At 33.3% G+C, this 21549-nt stretch overlaps 2 protein-coding genes across 8 annotated transcripts in view; one reads left to right on the plus strand and one right to left on the minus strand.

Annotated features, from left to right (window-relative positions):
- Nucleotides 1-21549, plus strand: part of LOC111052736 (paxillin) — a 111967-nt gene that overhangs the window by 60471 nt on the left and 29947 nt on the right. For 4 of the 7 annotated variants that reach the window (XM_039436465.1, XM_039436464.1, XM_039436466.1 and 1 more), the window contains 2 exons: nt 1070-1199; nt 16587-16724. In XM_039436465.1, the coding sequence (XP_039292399.1) occupies nt 1070-1199; nt 16587-16724 (268 nt within the window). Of the gene's footprint in view, nt 1-1069; nt 1200-11955; nt 12284-16586; nt 16725-21549 lie in introns of those variants that run through there. The other 3 variants (XM_039436468.1, XM_022339737.2, XM_022339668.2) reach the window with 3 other exon arrangements.
- The window catches only part of LOC120353296, a 73262-nt gene continuing 66931 nt past the window's right edge, over nt 15219-21549 (minus strand). The window contains exon 5 of the mRNA XM_039436469.1: nt 15219-15547. Coding sequence (XP_039292403.1) covers nt 15239-15547 — 309 coding nt within the window. The 3' untranslated portion in view covers nt 15219-15238. The remainder of the gene's footprint in view (nt 15548-21549) is intronic.

Consider the following 21549-nt stretch of genomic DNA (forward strand, 5'->3'; position numbering starts at 1 on the left):
AGTAATGAACGACTGGATAGATGAATTTGAAATTCAATCTTGAAACTCATCTCAAAACTCATCTCAAAACTCATCTTGTAAATTTGAAAACGTCATCACCTAAATTTGGAAGAAAAAAATAACACAAGGATTGACTTGGTATTTTATCTACCAATGTTTTCACATCAGTGTTGTTTGTTACATGAACAAATAAATAAAAAATCCCTCTGCAACCCTTGTGACATCTGAATTCCACCTGATCTTCATATTGGCTATTACATCTTTCTACTCATTTGAATAAACAGAGACCTCCTGCTGAAGTAAACATTCTCATTCTTGTAAATGATTTTTTATTAAGGTGCGTACAGACATTTGTGCCACGAACACGTGCATTTCGCTCTTCAGCTGAAACTATGCTTATTACATCTGTATCTTACTGTTCCTGTACTGTGATAAGCTGAACAGCAGTACTCCAGACAGTACTAAATTCACTTTGGGCGACCATCGGGTGAACTTGATATCTACGTCTTTTAATCTTTCGTTTACGAAGATAATAAGCTGCAATAACAATCTGTAGAGGCGTCCATTTTGTGAGTCAGAAAAACGTATGTATGGCCAGGATGGTGCATACGCACTGACGGTCGGTCGAGCTCTGTAACCGGCCTAGTCCTAGACTTTAAAAACAGCTGGAGTCAGAAAATTGGCTTTCCGAAACGGGGCGTAGTCTCAGTTTTTATTTTCTCATTTCTATAATATTCGGAAACGTTTTTCCCTGACAAAATGAAACATTCCTAAATAAATCAAAATAACTGAAACTCTACACTATTTTCTCTTCATTTTGTGTTCAATTTTCTAGTTTTTCGAAATTTTATTGAACAGTGGACTGCGACTACGCCCCATTTCAGAAAGCCAATTTTTTGACTCCAGCTGTTTAAAGTCTAGAACTTAGCTAAACCCCGAGCTCGGAAATCAACCCTAAATTATTTTTCTACAATAATTTGTAATTTAATAGTAGTTTATCCATTGTTATTGTTTGTTAGAAGCTTCTGACGAATTTGTATCTAATTTAGCTGCATGTTTTGTGTTACAGGGGTGGAGATATGTACCAGAAAATAATGATCGAAGAAACGACCACAACCACGACCACTACACACCGTCCCACGGCCTCCTCGGCCACCAAGGAGCTGGATGACTTGATGGCGTCCCTTTCCGAGTTCAAGGTAGGGTCGCCTTACGCCAACTAACACTCTGAGGCCAGTTACACACACGCCGATTTTTCGACTTACGATATTTTGCCGTCCTTATAAATCCTACTAGATTAAACAGATGGAAATGATGTTTGTCAAGTCCCGTTTTATCTGGTGAAATAATTCGTGAGGACGGCAAAATATATTGTGTGTAACTGACTTAAAACTATTTATTCGTGTCGTGTGATGTGCGCTTACTATTAACGGTTTTTTTTCATTTGATACTGTATCATGTTTTACCCTTAAGTTTCACGGATTTCACAAGGATACATTTAAGATTGTTTATTGGATGTGAATTTAAATATAATTTTTCGCCACACTGCACAGAAAGCAGCTGTTTTCCAGTCCCTACGTAGATCTGAAAGACATTGTTTGCAGACGACTCTCGTCTGACGTCAGAACAGGTTTCTTTCCGGCCTAGGCCGGAAATAGTACCCTTTCCGGCCGCTAACATGGAACTAAGAAAGGTGATCAAAAAACAGCTGATCAAAAAATTTTTCATTATTTGTGTTCATTATTCAATAATTAAAACATTTATAATAATATCATCTTATTGTCATTTGAAAGAATAAAAAAGTATAAACTCAACCTCCCACATAATTGAACATCATCTTTTAGGTTATTTAGACAAATCAGAATAAAAAATAAAAATACTTTACTCAGATTTGCTAGAGCTATCACCTTCCACTTCTGCTTTCGGAAGTGCTTAGTAAACAACTATTCTCATATATATACATATATATATTGTTTATTTTTGTGTGTGGCGAAAAATAGCGTTCGCACCACGGGCAAAAATGTTTTTCCGGCTCTCAATCTTTTCTAGTACTCGGCCTACGGCCTCGGACTTGAAAACTGATTTCGAGCCGGAAAAATCTCATTTTCTGCTCTAGAGGTGCGAAATATACTATTTCCATTCTAGGATCAATCCATCTCCAAATTTCATCAAAATATTCACTTTATTTGTTCTTGGCTATTATGTTTTACTGTTTGATTTCAGGAATTTTACAAGGAGACATTTAAAATGATTTTTAAGTTTGATTTCAAGTAGGTCTTGTATTTTTCCGTTCTAGGATTTAATCTATTTCCAAATTTCATCAAAGTATTAACTTTATTTGTTATATTCTATAGATGTGACTTTCATGTTTACCTGTTGAATTTCAGGTATTCCACAAGGAGACATTCAAAATTGTTCATTGGGTGTGATTTTAAGTAAGCATAGTATTTTTCCGCTCTAAGATTTAATCTATCTTCAAATTTCATCACTTTATTTTCAGACAGTTGCTGCCTGGAAGAAGTCTTGTATGAATGCCTGTTGTTTTAACCTGAATTCTATATGTATATGAATGTATGATGAGGTGATATATCAACATGTTGAACTCATTTTACTCTCTTTTCCAGTTTTGAAATTTTCATTGATTGAATGAACTTGTAATTTATATGCATTTGTAATTTATATCACATTGTGCCTTGTAATTGTTTCAAAACGTATTTATTTTCAGTACTAAAGGTGAGTTATTTATGTTTCTTCTCGGCTTGTCTTTTTTTCTTTAGGGATACTGTTGAATATAAATAAAAATAGAAACCCAAGTAACCTTTTAAAATTGTCACTTAAAATTGTGAACAATTTTAAAAATGGTACCCAGATTTCTATTTTTATTTATATTCTTCTAAGTTTCATGTTTCATGTTGGACATATTGAAATCGGCATTTTATTAGTAGAATTAATATCATGAGTTTTGATGATTATTATAAAACTATATTGAATTTCTACCTGTAATGTAAGATCCAGACTCCTTAATAGGAAATCAATAATAGTATCACAATAGTTAAACTGTCGGTCCCGGCTGAAGTATGACAGTTGTAAGGCCCGTTGTCGGCTTAAATTATATATTCAGGCGGTGGGACCTTCCCGCAAGGGACTCCCCACCAACAAAAGCCATACGAATTTACTTTTTTTTAGTATCACAAAACAAGGACATTAAGAACAATAGGGCATAAATAATTTAATGAAGAGTCCCTTTCTATCGTCATTATAATAATGTCAGTTTAGCCCGGTTGCATAAAAGCGGGTTAAATTTTAACCGTGATTAATTTCACGAGAACCAATCAGATTGGAACGATGAAACGATGACTCCCCTAATCGGTTCTCCTCGAATTAATCATGGTTAAAATTTAACCAGCTTTTTTGCATCCGGCACTTACTGCTTGTTCATTTCTCAATTTCTACGGTCAAATTGCTTTCATCCTCTCTTCACAAAAGTTACCATTTCGTCAGTCAAATATTACCTACTTCCTAGTTACCTAGTTCAATTCTTTATGAGAATTTCAAATTTAGGTTTCTATGTCTGCCATTTTTTCAGTAATCCTTGACTATCTGTCATAAAAGCAATGCTAAAAGGGGTGGCAATCTAATTTGTATTAGATGATAATATAGTGTTCTAACAATTGATTAAATTAAAATAGTTTTGTATCTATAGTGAGGTTCATGTTATAATGGCAGTGTTTGATTGGCAATGGTATTGCTATCATTCTTCATCATTCAACAAAGCTAATAGCACTATCTCTTTCTCGCTTTCCTCTGTTGCCAGATCATGTTTTAACAATGTAGGATTAATAACCAACAAAATATTTCATCTTAATTATGAAAATTCATCATGAAATTATTGAAAATTATAATTTCTTGCTTAATAAAATATAATGGTTCATTTTAAACGAGAATTAACACAAAATATTACATTATTAAACGTCTATTACATTATACTGATAACGATACATTATACTGATTACATTATACTGATTATATTACTGATAACGTCATTATTACATTATCAGTTAACGTCTATAGAAGACATTGACAAGACAGAGAGGATCAGCTACGTTGTTCCCCTATCTTTCTTCACTGCCATTATAACGTGGACCTCACTTTAGCTCAATTCTTCTTTATAAGAATTTCAAATTTAGGTTTATTTGCCCTTTCTTCCTGTAATCCTTTACTATCTAAGCTGTTCATGTCCAGTTAACTGTCATGAAATCAATTCTAAAAGAGGTGGCAATCTAATTCGTAATAGATGATAATATAGTGTTCTAACAATAGATTAAAATTTAAATTTAGTTTTGGATGCTGAAGTAGAAATGGAGAGATTTGAATTGAAGCCGCACTTCAGTAGTGAACTACAAAATATAGGAATTACTAGGATATAAAATAGAGAAAGGATATTCATAGATATTAGAACATGCATTTGTTAACTATAAATATAAGAAAATCCAACATACTGACCCAGTTTCAAACCGGATATTATAACTTAAAACAAAATTTGAAAAATTGATAACAAAATGACATAATAATACAGCGTTGAAAACATGACAGAACAAACTATTAGAAGCAAATCTATGGAGTAGAGATTACAGAAGTATTTTGGCGTTCGGTTCTTGAAAATAACTAAATTTAAAAGATTTGAAAAAGTAGGTTTGGAGCGAATAATGTGTAAATACACAACTATATTTATTATTTCCCATCAATCTCGGACAGCTGCTGGACTGAAGCCAGTTTGGGGGATTTGCTGGCGATCTTTAGTTTCAATGTCATCGATTTTTCAAACTGGAGTTATTTAATTTTAGAAATAAATTAATTATTGTGAACCTATTAACTTTTCAATTAGTTTTCGGGGTCTACTTGAAAGTAGGGACGGTAGTTGTGTTCTCATTTGAAATTATTTTCGAAAATACGTGTAAATACCCTGGAAATTAATCATTGTGGAATGATTTTCTCCAATCAGTTTTTGGGTCTTACTTGAAAGTGGGGACTGTTTTAATTCTCATTTTAAATTGGTTAAATTTTTTTCAAAAATACGTGTAAATACCTTGGAAATTAATCAATTGTGGAATGATTTTTTCCAATCAGTTTTTGGTCTTACTTGAAAGTGGGGACTGTTTTAATTCTCATTTTAAATTGGTTAAATTTTTTTCAAAAATACGTGTAAATACCCTGGAAATTAATCAATTGTGGAATGATTTTTTCCAATTAGTTTTTGTGTCTTACTTGAAAGTGGGGAATTTTTTAGTTCTCATTTTAAATTGGTTAATTTTTTTTTTCAAAAATGGGTACTTGAAGTGGGGACTCTGAAGTAGTTAAATATGTTCGCATTTGAATGTACTTTTTTTAATCCGTGAAAACTCCTTGGAAATAAATAAATTGTGGAAGAATTTTTCCAATTAGTTCTCAAGTCTTACTTGAAAGTGTGGACTGTTCTAATGTTCTCATTCGAAGTTCGTTGAAAATCCAAGAAAATTTATAGGCTGTAAGTGGTGGATGTGGAATATTCTTGGAGAGAGAATTGAATTCTATAAGAAATTCTACATCAATCTAGGTTATTGTTTCATATTCTCCTCTATTGAGATCTCATAGAATATAATAACTTGCTATTTTTGTTGAGACTGGTCAAGGTTTAATTTCAATATAACGTTCAACAACCACTGGTTTCTGGTATTACTATTCTTTCCAACTCAATACTGTTGTCTCTACCAATTCCCAGATAATTTAAACTGCGCTGCTATCCAGAGATTGTCAGTTTGGTGTAAGGGTAAGCATTCCTGACCGGCAATCAGGAGGTACTGGGTTTGATTCCCGGGCTGACAAATAATTTTTGAATAGTTTAAATATTTGATCATCGAATTTCCATCTAGCTGTTTACCCTGTTGTCAATATCTGCAGTAGCAGAAGTCTTCGGGGTGAATTACAGCATTTAATTTGGATTTTCGTTTGATAATAATTATTAATTTAAACTGCTTTCAAACACTGAAACAATTTATCCACGATATTTTCACCAACGTCTACCTGAATAGTAATTATGTACCAAACAGTGTGAATTTTGAAAACCCGTGTTTCCAAACGCTGAAACAGTAATCATCCATATCTTTCTACCAATGTATGACCTATATACTGTGATAGGCCAGTAATAATGTACCAAAGAGTGTGTAATTTAAAATTGAAAAATGTTTCAAAGCTTGAGAATACTATCCAACGGGAAACATGTATGAATATGCCTTTCACTCTAGAGTGGTTAAAAATTCTATCAAAACATTTATGTCGTGTTTCTATTTCTTGATTTCTATCTACCATCTTCAACTGCATTTAACATTTGGAAGGAATTACATAAATGTAAAATTTTAAAATTATCATTTTTGCCAACATCAAAATCTTCTAAAACAATTTCCCAGCACTATAATTTCCTGAATTAGTTGAATGATAACTAAATTAAATAAATAAATTTTTATTTACAAAAAAAACTACTACATCAATTACAGAAAATATTAGATAAATTACAATTAGATACAATAGTTAGTTACAATAAAAAAAATTATAATGTGCCCTCTACATGTTTAGTGATTTCTGTGTGGAAATTGGAATTGGAATTTTATATTATTTCAATTATAATATTAAAATAAAAAAATCAATTCATGACAGTATATATATATATTGTTAAGTTCAAACTTCCTGTACTTTCTACAGGAATAAATGATACCGTTTTTATAATTTTTCAGCTTGGTGCCAGGACAACATAGAGTGCATAATTTCTTCCTCCATCTGAAATAAGTTCATCTTGGATTAAAAATTGCACAAAAAGCCTCAATAGAAAGTAGTTGTAGATGTTTAAATAAAATTGTGGTGTAAATTCTAAAATAAAGCAACTTGCCCACATCTCCGAGTGCAAAAATCTCATGCGTAACTTAAAATGAGAAAGCCAGCTGACTGGCAATCAATCACAGGTTGGATGACACTTCTCTCTCTCACTCTCTCTCTCTATCTCTCCTATACCTTTGCTTACTGTCTCTCTCCCATTATTCCTTTTTTCTCTGTCTTTCCCATTCTTCCTCTGTTCCCTGTCTCTCAGCTATTCCTCCTCTGTTCACCCTTTCTTTTTCACTCTCTCTTATTCTTCCTCTGTTCTCTTTCTCTCTCCCATATTCTTGTTGGTGGTGACCTTGTCACCAGAACGCCATAAAAATCTCACACTTCACATTATTTGTGTTTGGCTGGCAGAGAGAAAAATAAAGGGGTGGCCAACATTTTCCAACGAAATTTATGCCAACTTGAAAATGTTGGCGAAGAAAACAAAGAAAATGAAAAGCAAGACAGGAGTAGTAGGAGAAGAAGAAGAAGAAGAAGAAGAAGAAGAAGAAGAGAAGAAGAAGAAGAAGAAGAAGAAGAATGAGAAGGAGTTGTGAGATCACTTCTCTGCATAAAGTTGGCTCAACCCTCTTGAAACACTTGCACTCGGTTGTAATCAATTAGGCATCAGGTGACTTACATGACAAATTGAGATAAAAAATGCATTCTAGTGAAGTCCACATTAAAATAACAGTATTCGATTAACATTGGTGCTGCTATCCCTATCTTTGTCTATCATTCCACAAAGCAGATAGTGCTATCTTTTTCTAGCTCTTCAACGATGCCAGATCGAGTTTTAACAATGTAAAAATTTAATAAATCTAATATCTTCCATCCTTCCAACTAGCGTATACTAGATTCAACGGTTGCAGTGAAAATTTACAGATTTCAAATCTTCCCAGCTCTGAGACTTAGACCAGTTATAGAATAGACACGCTGGGAAGTCTAGCCTCTGAAGCCAACATCTACTGCCATATCACCATATCGTGACGTCAGCATCGGATAGAAACAATGTAAACAAACTCTGCTGAAAATTTTTCTATCCAATGCTGACGTCACGATATGGTGATATGGCAGTAGATGTTGGCTTCAGAGGCTAGACTTCCCAGCGTGTCTATTCTATAACTGGTCTAAGCTCTGAGATCATCACCTTAATCAGCTGATTTATTTATTTATTTAATCCTTCAGAATAAATTACACAACTCACAGAAAAGTACCACAGGCTTGAAAGCCCAAAACGGTTCCAATTCTAGTTTATAATTATTATTGAACCAAAATCCTAAATAAATGCTGCAAATCACCCCGAAGACCTGACAAAAAAAAAACTGACAATCTCTGGATAGCAGCGCTCACTTTATACGAAGCCATAGCGGACAAATCATTGTCAGTTTGGTGTAAGGGCAAGCATTCCTGACTAGCAATTGGGAGGTACCGGGTTCGATTCCCGGGCTGGCAACTAATTTTTGGATAGTAGGCCTAGTTCTCATCGAATTTCCATCTAGCTGTTAGCCCTGTTGTCAATGTCTGCAGTAGCAGAGGTCTTCGGGGTGATTTGCAGCATTTATTTAGGATATTCGTTCAATAATAATTATATAATATTAATTAGCATTTGAATAAATGCATTCTCTATTTAATTCCATCTGTAATTCTAGTTTATGCAACAGTCCAAATGTAGCTAGGTTATGTGTCAATCAACATTCATCAATTACACACTCAATTCACAATAAATTCAAGACACACAGAAATCATTTTTAAATTGAACAAAATCTTCTAAATTAAATTAAATTAATTGGGTTGGCGTTAGGAAATCAGCTGATAATCAGCCAATCAAGAAGCTTCGGCCCTGTCGACTCGTCCGCGCGCCAGTGCAAAAACGCCTGAAAAAACGCTTCATGTGGCTTGGTCCTAATAATCCAATCTGAGCGTAATCAGAGTATATGAGTTTTGTTTATAGTGTGTTGGGTTTGTTTTGAAACACTCGCCCGTTAACAACAGTCTAATTTTATGGGTTTCTCGTGTATTTTTAGGATCAGAGAACTGCATTTTGTTGATATTGTGCATATCTATAAAGTTATTATTTTATTGGTCGTAGTGCTGTGAGGAAGGTCGAAGGAATAATTGTGAAGGTTGGTTAGAGACGAGTGGGAGATGAGAAGAGAGAAAAGGAAAGAAGTAGGTCATTGTAAAAAATTTTCTACCATTGCTTCATGTTACCTTCTTTGAAAGGCAATATTTCAAATTAATATTTATTTTACAGTTTTGAGTGCTAATAAGTAGAAGGAATTATGTTATCAATTCGGATCTTGATCTTTCTAAATTCAAAATTAATTGTTTCAAGTGTTTGTGTTTTGTTTCAATGTGGAAATTAGTGAAGAATTGAAAAGTCGCACATAACCTTTATTTGGAAAATTTATTTTATGAAATTGGGATGAAAAGAAGTTATGGACTGTAGTCTGTTTCTTTGTCCTCAAGTTGATTGTAAATTATAAATAAATAAATAGTAGAATGGAGAAACAAAGACAGAGGGAGGGAGAGAGTAGACAATCTGGGTTGAAACTGTGAGAACTATGGTTGGTTGATTGATTGAGTACTTTATTTATGTAGATTACAATATATACTGGCTTATGCGCTTATGTAAAATAGCTTACAATACAGCAAAATTATAGATGAATTTACATAATGTAGACTGAGAAAATAATTATTGAACTGTATATGATACGAAAAAAGCAATTTGTAATAACTAAAGATAATATTGTTATGCATCTACATAAATTGGCGGAGCTTTGGACATATCAATGTCCATTCTTCGGAAAGAATATTAAAAATATCCTCCACACTAACTCTCTACCAGGGAGGAAGAGACTAGACAATCTGGGTTGAAACTGTGAGAGCTATGGTATAAGTCTACAGATGGAAAACTGGTATAAGTCTAAAGAAATGGTATAAGTCTACAGAAATTATCAGTCTACAAGATTCCCGGGCTGACAAATGATGTTTGTATAGTAGCACTCATCGAGTTTCCATCTAGCTGTTAACCCTGTTGTCAATATTTGCAGTAGCAGAAGTCTTCGGGGTGATTTACAGCATTTAATTGGGATTTTCGTTTTATAATAAATAAGGTATAAGTAGTCATTAATCATAGATCATTGGCTAAAGAAAGGATTGTAGTCTTGAAACTGGCTTAAAACAGATCATGTTGAAATAATATTATAACAATTATGACATGCTCTCCAAATTTTCTAGCAAATGTATAGAGAAAAGTTTAGTATAGAATGAATAGTGAATTGAGTGAGAAATAGAGATGAAAAAATGGACGAAATCTAGAAAGAAAGTTCGGATGAAATAGGGAATAAAATCGAGGAGAAAAAATTTGATAAGTTGAAAACTAAGTTTAAAGAAAATAATTGAAAAAGAGTTGATTTTAGCTTCAAATCACTTAATTATGACATGCTTTCAAAATTATCTATCCAATGTATAGAAAAAATTTAAGTATAGAATGAATAGTGAATTGAGTGAGAAATAGATGTGGAAAAAAGGACGAAATTTAGAAAGAAAGTTAGAAAGTTAGGATGAAATAGGAAATAAAATCGAGTAGAAAAAATTTGATTACAGTAGTTGAAAACTAAGTATAATGAAAATAATTGAAGAAGAGTTAATTTTAGCTTCAAAACGATTAATTACATCACTACTGTAATACATCATTACGGGTTTTGAATTATATTGACATATAATTTATTTATATATTTTTTCGAGTCTAAGAACAGGCCACAGTGCCCATGTAGGCTCATTCCGTAGTGTATTATTATATGGAAACCTAATTTAGAAGTACTTGATTATTTATTTTTTATATTTTATATTATTCATCATTTTTGTACTTACTGTATTGTGGAATAATGAATATTCTTGATTGATTGATTTCTGGGATAGTTTAAGAAAGAAATTCATATCTGGATTTAGGAATTCAATATTCAATACAGTTATCTTACTTGTCAATATTTTCAATCATATGCAATCCTCATGTATCTCTAATCTCCACTATATTCCTATTTATCAATTAAAAAAGTTTTCTTCAGTGTGCAATCGTTAAAAAATCTAGAACAGTATACTCGAAGACACTTATATTTAAACGTAATAATCTCTTGTAGGCCTATTCATTATAATTCCTATTTTTCAATTTATAGAAATTGTATAATCTTTGGGAAATAATAGAATAATCCTTGAAGACAGAGTTGATCTTCTTTTAGTACTAAGATTATTCTACAGACAAGATTTAATTGGTATAATTTTATTGGTATAGTGAGGTCCAAGTTATAATGGTGGCAGTGGAGAAAGATAGGAAAGAAACGTTGCAGATCCTCTGTCTTGTCAATGCCTTCTATCACAGATAAAAAAAGTAATTACTAACTCCTCTCTGCTTCTATAGATGGTAGCTGATACAGGTTTATTGATTTAATAATTATTATTAACTATTCATTGTGTCGTTTAAAATGATCAATCAAATTTTATTAAGCAAGTAATTATATTTTCAATAATTTCATAATGAATTTTCATAATTAGGATAGAATATTTTGATAAACAATTTATTAATTCTACATTGTTAAAAGACGATATTGTAACAGAGCAAAGCGAGATAGAGATAGCGCTATCCGCTTTATTGGATGATAGACAAGGATAGCAATACCATTGCTAATCAAACACTCCCATTATAACGTGGACCTCACTATAGAAGATGTGCTTCAAAGAACGTATCATATAAAAAGTTTATAGGTATTTTCAAAATAATAGAAAATGAATTGGGAAAAATTTGATTTTTAAGAAACCTTTATGCCAGTAATGCCAGTAGTCAGTCGAATAACAAAGCTATTTCGGAAATGTAGAAAATATGAAAATGCTTCAGTGTAACAAGTGCCAAATACAAAATATAAAATTAATATTATTTGATGAAGACTGCAAGTACTAAATAGAGGACAGTTGCACTGGGCGCTAAAAAGAGTACGTTGACGGTAGTAAAATTGAATCTGTTGTATGTGAAGTGTGGAGCGTCTGAGAGCCTCCCGACTCCTTTCTTGGCTTGTCCAGAAATAACCCGGGTGTGAAGGTTGGGGGTGTGTGGGGGTGGGCAACACCCCCCTTTTCGAAAATTGGTGGGGGATTTTCGAAAAGCACACGAAATTGTGAAACCCGCTCGACCTGATATCATATGCTTGTTCGGTTTTGACTGTTACCCAGGAACTTAGACGCTCCGCCACTGCTACTACAGATAATTGCAAGTAGTTCAAAAGTTTTAATTCAATTTCAGATAGTGTAAACTATAATATTGTAAACTACAATATTTACTAGTGTTAGAAGATAGACTAATAGTGTTAACACATATAAAATAATCGTGTTGGTAGGTTATATTGTATTTTATTAGGAAAGTTGTGTTGAAAGACAGATTAAAGTGAGAAATATTGGGTTTCATCAACTATTTAAAATGAAGTATTTTTGAATAATTATTTTGTGTAAAGATTACATCATCTTGATAGTGTTGTAATATTGCAAAATACTAGTGTTGGAAAATATTATTACAAGTGTGTTAGAGCTTTAAAAACACCAAGAGAGTTAGAGCATCACTGAATAAATTTGTATTTCAATTGTTTCAACCTGCTAAAGGTTTTAAAGTCATGTTGTTCCTCAGATTACTCCAATCTCAGTAGTGTTATAAATCTTAGTAGTGAGTCATGGGTAAAATTGTAGGGTAAACAAATTGAAAATTTTAGCTTATAACTTTATTATGTTCAAAAATAGTGTCAAAATATTCATATATTTAAAATATTTATACACTTGAGTGTGTGATATTAAAGAGTAATCTTGTTTGATAGTATTTTTGTGAACAAGTGATCCGTTAAATTTTGAACTGAAACTGAAATTGAAATGTATTCATTACACTGACAATTTACAAACAAAAATGAATGAACTTAACAAATCAGTACAATAATTTTGAAAAAATAAAAAAGTAAAATACATAATGAAATATTATCTTCTAATTCTATTTATATAAATAAAAATAATTAAAAACTAACAAAAACATTATGTAACGTCAGAGTTATGATTAAGGTACTTCATAAGCTATTAGCTGAGTTGAAATTACCTACTCTAAAATTAAGACTCTTAGTAATTTATAAAAATCTAAATTTATAGAAGCTATTCTCATAATATTTATCAAGTTAGTTTCTCGTAGAGACTTTCCAAGCTCATCTATTATCCACTATTGGTCAAAATTTCATGGCATTTGTCCAGTATATTTTCCAATATAAATCCCAAATCAGAATGAATTATCCATTTTCTTAATAACAAAACTTTTGTAAAATTTTCAAATACTTGTCGTTTTGAATTCCTTCAACAAATGTTTGTATGCAATTTGTTTACTCACAAGTCCTCTAATAGGATAATTATTGTTTGAGAGATTTTTAAAAAATGTATAGAAGTTGAAATAGATTTTGAATTGACAAATCATTGTTATAGGGTTGAAGATCAGAATATGGTTTTTCTATAGGCAATTTGTTCTCTAACAAATCACCAGTCCTCTAATAGGATAATTATATTTTGAGAGATTTTCCCAAAATGTATAGAATTAGAAATAGATTTTGAATTGACAAACCATTGTTATAGGGTTGATTATCAGAATATTGTTTCCTATAGGCAATTTGTTTTCTAAAAAATCACAAATCCTCTTATAGGATAATAATTATTGTTTGAGAGATTTTCCCAAAATGTATAGAATTAGAAATAGATTTTGAATTGACAAACCATTGTTATAGGGTTGAATATCAGAATATTGTTTCCTAAAGGCAATTTGTTCTCTAACAAATCAAAAGTCCTCCAATAGGATAATATTATTGTTTGAGAGATTTTCCCAAAATGTATAGAATTAGAAATAGATTTTGAATTGACAAATTATTGTTATAGGGTTAAATATCAGAATATTGTTTTGTTAAGAATATAGTCTATTGAATTATACAAGAATTAAATAATAACTAATATTATAGAAAATGGCTAGTAGCCTGCCAACTGTTGTAATATTTTTGAAATTGGCCTTCATACGATTTCAGAAACGAGCATAAACTAGTTGCGTGTATAGTTTTAAAAATATATATTACAAAGGTACCAGTTATTTTCTATATCATTGAATATTGAAGTAACCTCATTAGAATATATTATCAGTAAATAATAACCATTTTTAAATCCCCTATTGATGAAAGCAATATGATCGTCAATTATAGTACTTCATCGTAGCTGAATGAATGAAATAAAAATACTCTTTTTTTCTTCCTTTATTGATTGATAAAATAAGTACATCATCAAAATGTTAGGGAGAGAAAAAATAAGATAACCTTAATATGTAACTCCCTTTGATAGACTTACAAACATACAAATACCTTGGTACGAAATCTGTTACATTACAAAATCTACCGTATGAATGTTTGTAGGCCGAAACAGTTTTATCACCACATTTCTTCACATCTCCGATGTTAGCAAATTCGAATCTCAGATTTGATACATTCTGTTTATCCAAATGTTATTCTGAATAAGATGATTGACATCTAGAGATGGACTCTTAAATGTAGGCCGTCGGGTCAAACTAAAACTTTGCCAAGTTATTAATAGATGAATGAAAAATCTCCAAGTCCGAGTCTGCGTCATTAAAGAATGCCTCTAAGTTCAACTTGGTTTCGAACTTTTTTCACTTTCTTTGAAGTGTTTTAAACCAAAAGGATTTGCAAGACTGGGCCAAGGATTTGTTTTTGATAGAGTTTAACTTTGTGTCATCTATTCAATTATAATTTTGATCACATTCTTGGAAAAACACCTTCAAGAATAAAATTAGTTGATGATTGTTCAATCTATTAGAATTTTGGATGACTTGCTACTATAGTGACGTCCACGTTATAATGGCAGTGTTTGATTAGCAATGGTATTGCTATCCTTGTCTATCATTCAACAAAGCGGATAGCACTATTTCTCTTTTTGCTCTGTTGCCAGATCGTCTTTTAACAATGTACAATTAATAAATAATCAACAAAATATTCCAACTTAATTATAAATATCATTGAAAAATATAATTGCTTGCTCAATAAAACACTATTGATTATTTTAAACGAGAATGAACAGTTTTTATTGCATCAATAAACCTGTATCAGCTACCGTCTATAGAAGGTATTGACAAGACAGAGAGGAACGGCAACATTGTTCTCATATCTTTCTCCACTGTCATTATAAAGTGGACCTCACTATAGTTTAGCTTCGTGTCATATATTAAATTATAATTTCGATCACATATTAGAAAAAACCTTCAAGAATGAAATTAGTTGATGATTGAACAATCTATTGAGCTGCGTACACATATCCGCGCTTCCAACCCGCACCGAGCACGCCCCGCCCTCGTACCGCCCTCGTTCCTCCATCGAACCACAGTCGCTCCACCCACGCACCCATCATGAACGTTACGGAAGATGTTAGATCTTCTCGCGTTCCCCGGTCGAACCACTGTTGCTCCCCGGTCGATCATCAATCGCTCTGCTGGAGTGACGTTCGGTTGCGGAGCAGAGCGAAAGTCTGTACGCACCTTTAGAATTTTGGATGACTTGTTTCTGTAGAATGTTGTCATCTTATGCTGAAAATGCAAAGGAAACAATTGAATTTATACTAACTTATGTGAATATAATGGCAGTGGCTATGGGAATATATATATGTGTTTCATAATGGCAGTAGAGAAAGATAGGAGAACAATGTTGCCGATCCTCTCTGTCTTGTCAATACCTTCTATAAACGGTAGCTGATACAGGTTTATTGATGTAATATTAACTGTTCATTCTCGTTTAAAATAATCAATGATATCTTATTTAGCAAGAAATTATACTTTTCAATAATTTCGTAATTAAGATGACATATTTTGTTAATTAATTATCAATTCTACATTGTTAAAAGACGATCTGGCAACAGAGCAAAGCGAGAAAGAGATAGCGCTATTCGCGTTGTTGAATGATAGAAAAGGATAGCAATACAGTTGCTAATCAAACACTGTCATTAATTATAATGTGGATTTCACTATAGTTATGCCTCGTTTCTTCAGGACTTTATTTAAAAGTAATAATGATTTTATTTCAGATTGAGATAATGTGACTAGGAGATTATTCATGCAATTTTATGAACTTATGAGATAATTAGACACATCCAATCCATCTTACTTTCTTCCTAATATTCTATTACCAATTTTTTTTCTTGTCAAATGTTTCATTTTTTTACCGAACAGAGACTTGGGGCGAAGATCACAGTAAATAATTACGGTATTATTAAATTATAAAATAATTAGCATTTGAACAAATACAACTTCCAATTTATATCCATCTACACACTGTAAAGTTTGTGAAGTCTGTTTGTATTAAACTGTTTTCAATTTTTAACTTGTGAAACTTTGACTGAAAAACTTTCGTCAACAAAGAGAGAATATTGGAATTTTCAGTTCCTGTGGGAAATTTGAATAATTACAGAAGCCTTAAAGGTAAATTTCCTGAAAATTTAAAAAGGGTACTTAGATTTATATTTTTATTTATATTTAAGAGTAGCCCTAAGGGAAAAAAGACAGCCTTGCAGTTGTATATGTGTTGTGAGTTGCTAACTGTGTGTGTGTGTGTTACCCACCCATCTTATAGGTTTCGCACCCATCTCAGGCAACCAGTGCCCATCTAGAGTCTGCATACGCCAAGCCCACACGTCCGCCTGCCCATCAGAAGCAAGCCGCCCAGTTGGATTGTATGCTAGGCAGTCTACAGGCCGATATGAGTCGACAGGTAATTATTGTTCCCAGTAGTTTATAGTTGTTAAAATAAGGCCTGAGACCAGACAACTGCCACAGACTAAATTGTTGGGGAATCAAAAAAACTGCTTATCACAAAAAAATCCGAAAAATGTAACTCTACATTCTTGTATCACAAAATCTACCATATTGTAGTACGTTTTTTTATCACCTTTTTTGAACTTTCAAATTATTAACAGGGGGGCTTCAAAGTTGTTGGAGATATCTGGTTTTCAAACTCATCATATTTTCCGGCAGGATTTTAAAAAATTAACACGTGATTTGAACATTTTAAACTTTTAAAAGAAATAAACATTAGGCCTAAGCATATTAATCATAGGGTAGACCCATCATTCATAATATTCTGATGCTGAGTTGTCCACTTTATTAGACGTAGGCCTACCATATACTCTAGTTAGATTCTCATAGAATCCATGGTGATTTTCTGGCACAAACTCTGCCTTAAAATATTGTATGTCATTACATTCATGCATTTTTGAAGGGATTGCTTCATCTTAGAGTGGATTTTAATTTTTCCAATTTATAGAAATTGTACATTTTTCTGTAAGGGTCATGTTTTTGTCAGTTATGTTGTGGACCTTGAGCTAAAAGTAACATATGTGCAGGTGTATGCTCCTACAGAAGACTCGAATGTACAGGATAAAGAGGAGTTCTACCTATCTTTGAATGCAGTTTTGGAAGGAGTGTGTAGTCGAGGAAGACAGGTAATAGTTGGTGGAGATATGAATGCACGAATTGGAAACGACTGCGAACATTCACACGGAGTAATGGGGCCTTATGCAGGAGAACAGATTAAAAATAGTAATGGAGAGAGATTACTGGAATTCGGCGTAGACAATAACTTACTCATCGGTAACACATGGTTTAATCATAAACGGATTCACCAAATTACATTTGAGGCGGAAGGAAGAGCAGCTAAGAGTATAATAGATTATTTCTTGTACAGCGCAGAGATGAGAAGGAGAGTGACTGATGTCAAAGTTGTAGAGAATCAGAGAGAAGAAGTGGTTGGTGATATACAAATGGAAGAGGTAAGAGCTGCAGTCAAGAGAATGAGGAAAGGCAAAGCTGCTGGATTTGATAACATAGTACCAGAGTATATTATATATGGCAAAGAAGTCGTAAACCAAGCTCTAAGAAAACTTTTCAGCCTCATTTGGGAAAGTGGTAAAATACCTAAGGAGTGGGAAATCAACATAATTATACCCATACATAAAAAAGGAAGCCAATATGATTGCGCCAACTACAGGCCAATATGTTTGAGCGGCACTGTGTATAAGTTGTATACCCGAATTCTGGAACGTAGACTAAGACTAATTCTAGAACATGAGATTGAAGAAGAGCAAGCTGCATTTAGGCCGAATCGGCAGACTCATGACCAGATTTTCTGCCTGAGAATGATAATGGAAAAAAGCTTAGATAGAGGACGAGAACTCTACCTTGCTTTTCTGGATTTGAAAGCTGCGTTCGACTCGGTGCCCAGAAATGAGATATGGGAAGCTCTACACGCAAAACAGGTCCCAAATAAATTAATCAAAGCAATAAAGAGTGTTTATAATGAGCCAAAAGGAATGGTTAGACTGAATGGTGTAATGTCTGATCAATTTGACATTATGAAAGGTATAAAACAGGGAGATAGTCTAAGCCCATTATTGTTTATAAACTGCATGGATGAGGTTCATAAAATTTGTAAAAGACGGACCCAAAGAGCAACAGTTGGATATTGGAGACTGCGACCGGTCAGAGCTCAGGCCTTACTCTATGCTGATGATATAGTGCTCATAGAAGACACCATAGAGAAACTCCAAAGCGCCATAATAGAATGGAAGGAGGAACTGGAGAGGAAAGGCATGACTCTGAACGCGAATAAGAGCAAGGTAATGCATGTTGGAAAGAATGAAATGCAAGAGTTTGAGATCTGGTGCAATGAGGATGAGAAAATGAATCAAGTGGGTGAATATGAATACCTAGGAGTAATTATAGACAGGAATGGGCGTATAGACCAAGAGGTACTCAATCGGGTCAAAAAAGCAAACCAGGTGTACTACTCAATATGTAATTCCATTGTGGGCAAGAGAGAAGTAGGTAAACGCACAAAATTGCAAATTTTTAAAACTGTGTTTCTGCCCACAATGATGTATGGATCGGAAAGTTGGGTATCACTGGACAAGCATATGAGCAGGGTAACAGCGGCAGAGATGAGGTACCTGAGGAGAATTGTAGGCAAGAGTAGGAGGGACCGAGTACGGAATGAGACAGTCAGAGGGGAGCTGGGAGTGAAGCCTGCAAGAGATAAAATAGAGGAAAAACAGCTCAGATGGCTAGGGCACGCAGGAAGAGCAGGGGAGGAAAGCCAAATTAAGAAATTTTTCGAGGCCAAACCTGAAGGGAGAAGGCCCAGAGGCAGACCTAGAGTGGGCTATAAGGAATATATGGAGAGACTGGGTATGGCAAGGGGAAAGCGATGGCAGGAAATGAGGAATATGTGGGAGGACCGAGTGGTGTGGAGGAGATGGACCGAGGCTTAAAAACCACCCGACGCTGAAAGGCAGAAGGGTTAGGAAAAGAAGAAGAAGATGTTGTGGACTTCTACAGTATGTCCTTCATAGACAAGACTTCTATATTTGTAAACTATGAATCCACTATCCTTATTATTTATTTGTTTTTTGTATTTGCTGAAACAAATTTAGCTGAACACTTGACTGGAGGTGGTGTTTTAGGAATAAAATCTGGATCTCTGTCACTATCATCCATGCTGATATTATTATCCAAATCCATTTCAAAATAAATAATTATAAAGGCAATAAATATGATTGGAGTGACTTGGGATATTGTAATATTCACTCTGCAAACTTATTCAATGAAGATAATCTAAAGTAACGAACAATCAAAACAACTTGTTTGTGACATAACCTAGAAAAAGACGGGAAATCAACCTTGATGAGTTTGAAAACAAGACATCTCCAGTACATGTCTGGTTTTCAAACTCATCGGTTTGCTAGCATATGATTTAGACAAGTGTAAACGCAATCTAGCGGCAAAGCTAGGCACTGTACATGTCTGATTTTTTACAATAATCGATTCGTCAGCTTCTGTAGTATGAGAATCTACAAAAACCTATTTTCTCAAAAAATGGCGCTTGTCTGGTTTTTAAACTCAGGCCTTCAAGTAGGAATTATTAAACTGCGTTTATACTAGAGTTATCCTTATCGTTAATCCTTATAGATTCTATTAGATTGAACATAAACACTTATCATACACATGATAAACATATGAGTTTGTCAAGTCCCGTTCAATCAAATAGAATCTATAAGGATTAAGTTATTAACATTTTGTTTATAACTTTGGTGTAAACGCAGCTTTAGAATAACCCAAGTGGGAATACTTTCCAGCACCCTTTGAAATAGTTCTATTTTCAAGGCTACGCCAATCATATTTTGATAATTATGTTGAATGAGTATAGAATGTTTAAAATTCAATAATAAGGAATTATAAAACAAATAGTAGAAGACCAATTTAAATTGTTATTGGAAACCATAACAATCAACATCAGTTCAGCTGAAAATGTGGCAGGTGTTGCATGAACCTGGTTCTGTAATTTAAATTTATTTTGAGCAAATATAGTGGTATTGACAACAATCTTACTCTTTCATTTATGGAAAAATATCACAACATCTTTTAAGCTGCGTTTACACCGGAGTTAATAACTCGAGTTATTAACAAAAAGTTGACTGAATCGTCAAAAATGTATCTTAACAAAAGTTAATAACTCATGTTATTAACAGAAAATTCCTTGTTATCAAATAAAATGTTATCAACATATTATTATGTTGATGACTTCTGTTATTAACATCAGTTAATAAATAAACTTTTATTATTATTATTTATCAGTTAATAACAAAAATGTTGAAAACTTTTGTTATTAACTCCGGTGTAAACCCAACTTTACAGTCCCAGTTCTGTAGCTTTGCCTATCGGCGGTGGGCCACTAAACATCTAGACTATCATACTACCCGTTCAAAAACATTGAACATCTTTGAAAATGTATCTCTCCATAAGCAACAGATGCTCTTTTGTATCTTCTCAAAAGCAACGTGTTGCATCCGAAAAGATACACAATGAGCTTTTTGGAAATTTATCTTTTCATAAGCAACAGATGCTCTTATGTATCTTCTCAAAAGCAATGTGTTGCGCCCGAAAAGATACACAAGGAGCTTTTTGGAAATTTATCTTTCCATAAGCAACAGATGCTCTTTTGTATCTTCTCAAAAGCAACGTGTTGCATCCGGAAAGATACACAAAATTTGTCTTTCCATAGGAAACAGATGCTCTTTTGTAACTTCTCAAAAGCAACGTGTTGCATCCGAAAAGATACACAAGGAGCTTTTTGGAAATTTATCTATTCATAAGCAACAGATGCTCTTTTGTATCTTATCAAAAGCAACGTGTTACATACGAAAAGATACACAAGGTGCTTTTTGGAGTTGCGTTCTTTTAGCACAACACAGCCTATCAGCTGACATTCGTTCAAGATGATCTTTCCATTGTTGGTGATACGTTGCAACTCGCTCATTCATGAAGAATCTCTGTGTGTAGGGAGCTTCCTCCATCTAGGGATCTAGGGTCTGTGAAGCCTGATGTTTTTGCAAAGTCGTGAATATTACCCCGCAAACCTCACTTTGCTTATATGCTGTTTCAAAGTCACCGTGGCAAAGCTACGGGACGCCTACTGTACCATACAATCAAATTATTCTAACACTGTGTACGATCTGGGAACACGAAAAAGTGGTAAATTGTTC

The sequence above is a fragment of the Nilaparvata lugens genome, chromosome 10 (assembly GCF_014356525.2).
Source record: "Nilaparvata lugens isolate BPH chromosome 10, ASM1435652v1, whole genome shotgun sequence".
Classification (NCBI taxonomy): domain Eukaryota; kingdom Metazoa; phylum Arthropoda; class Insecta; order Hemiptera; family Delphacidae; genus Nilaparvata; species Nilaparvata lugens.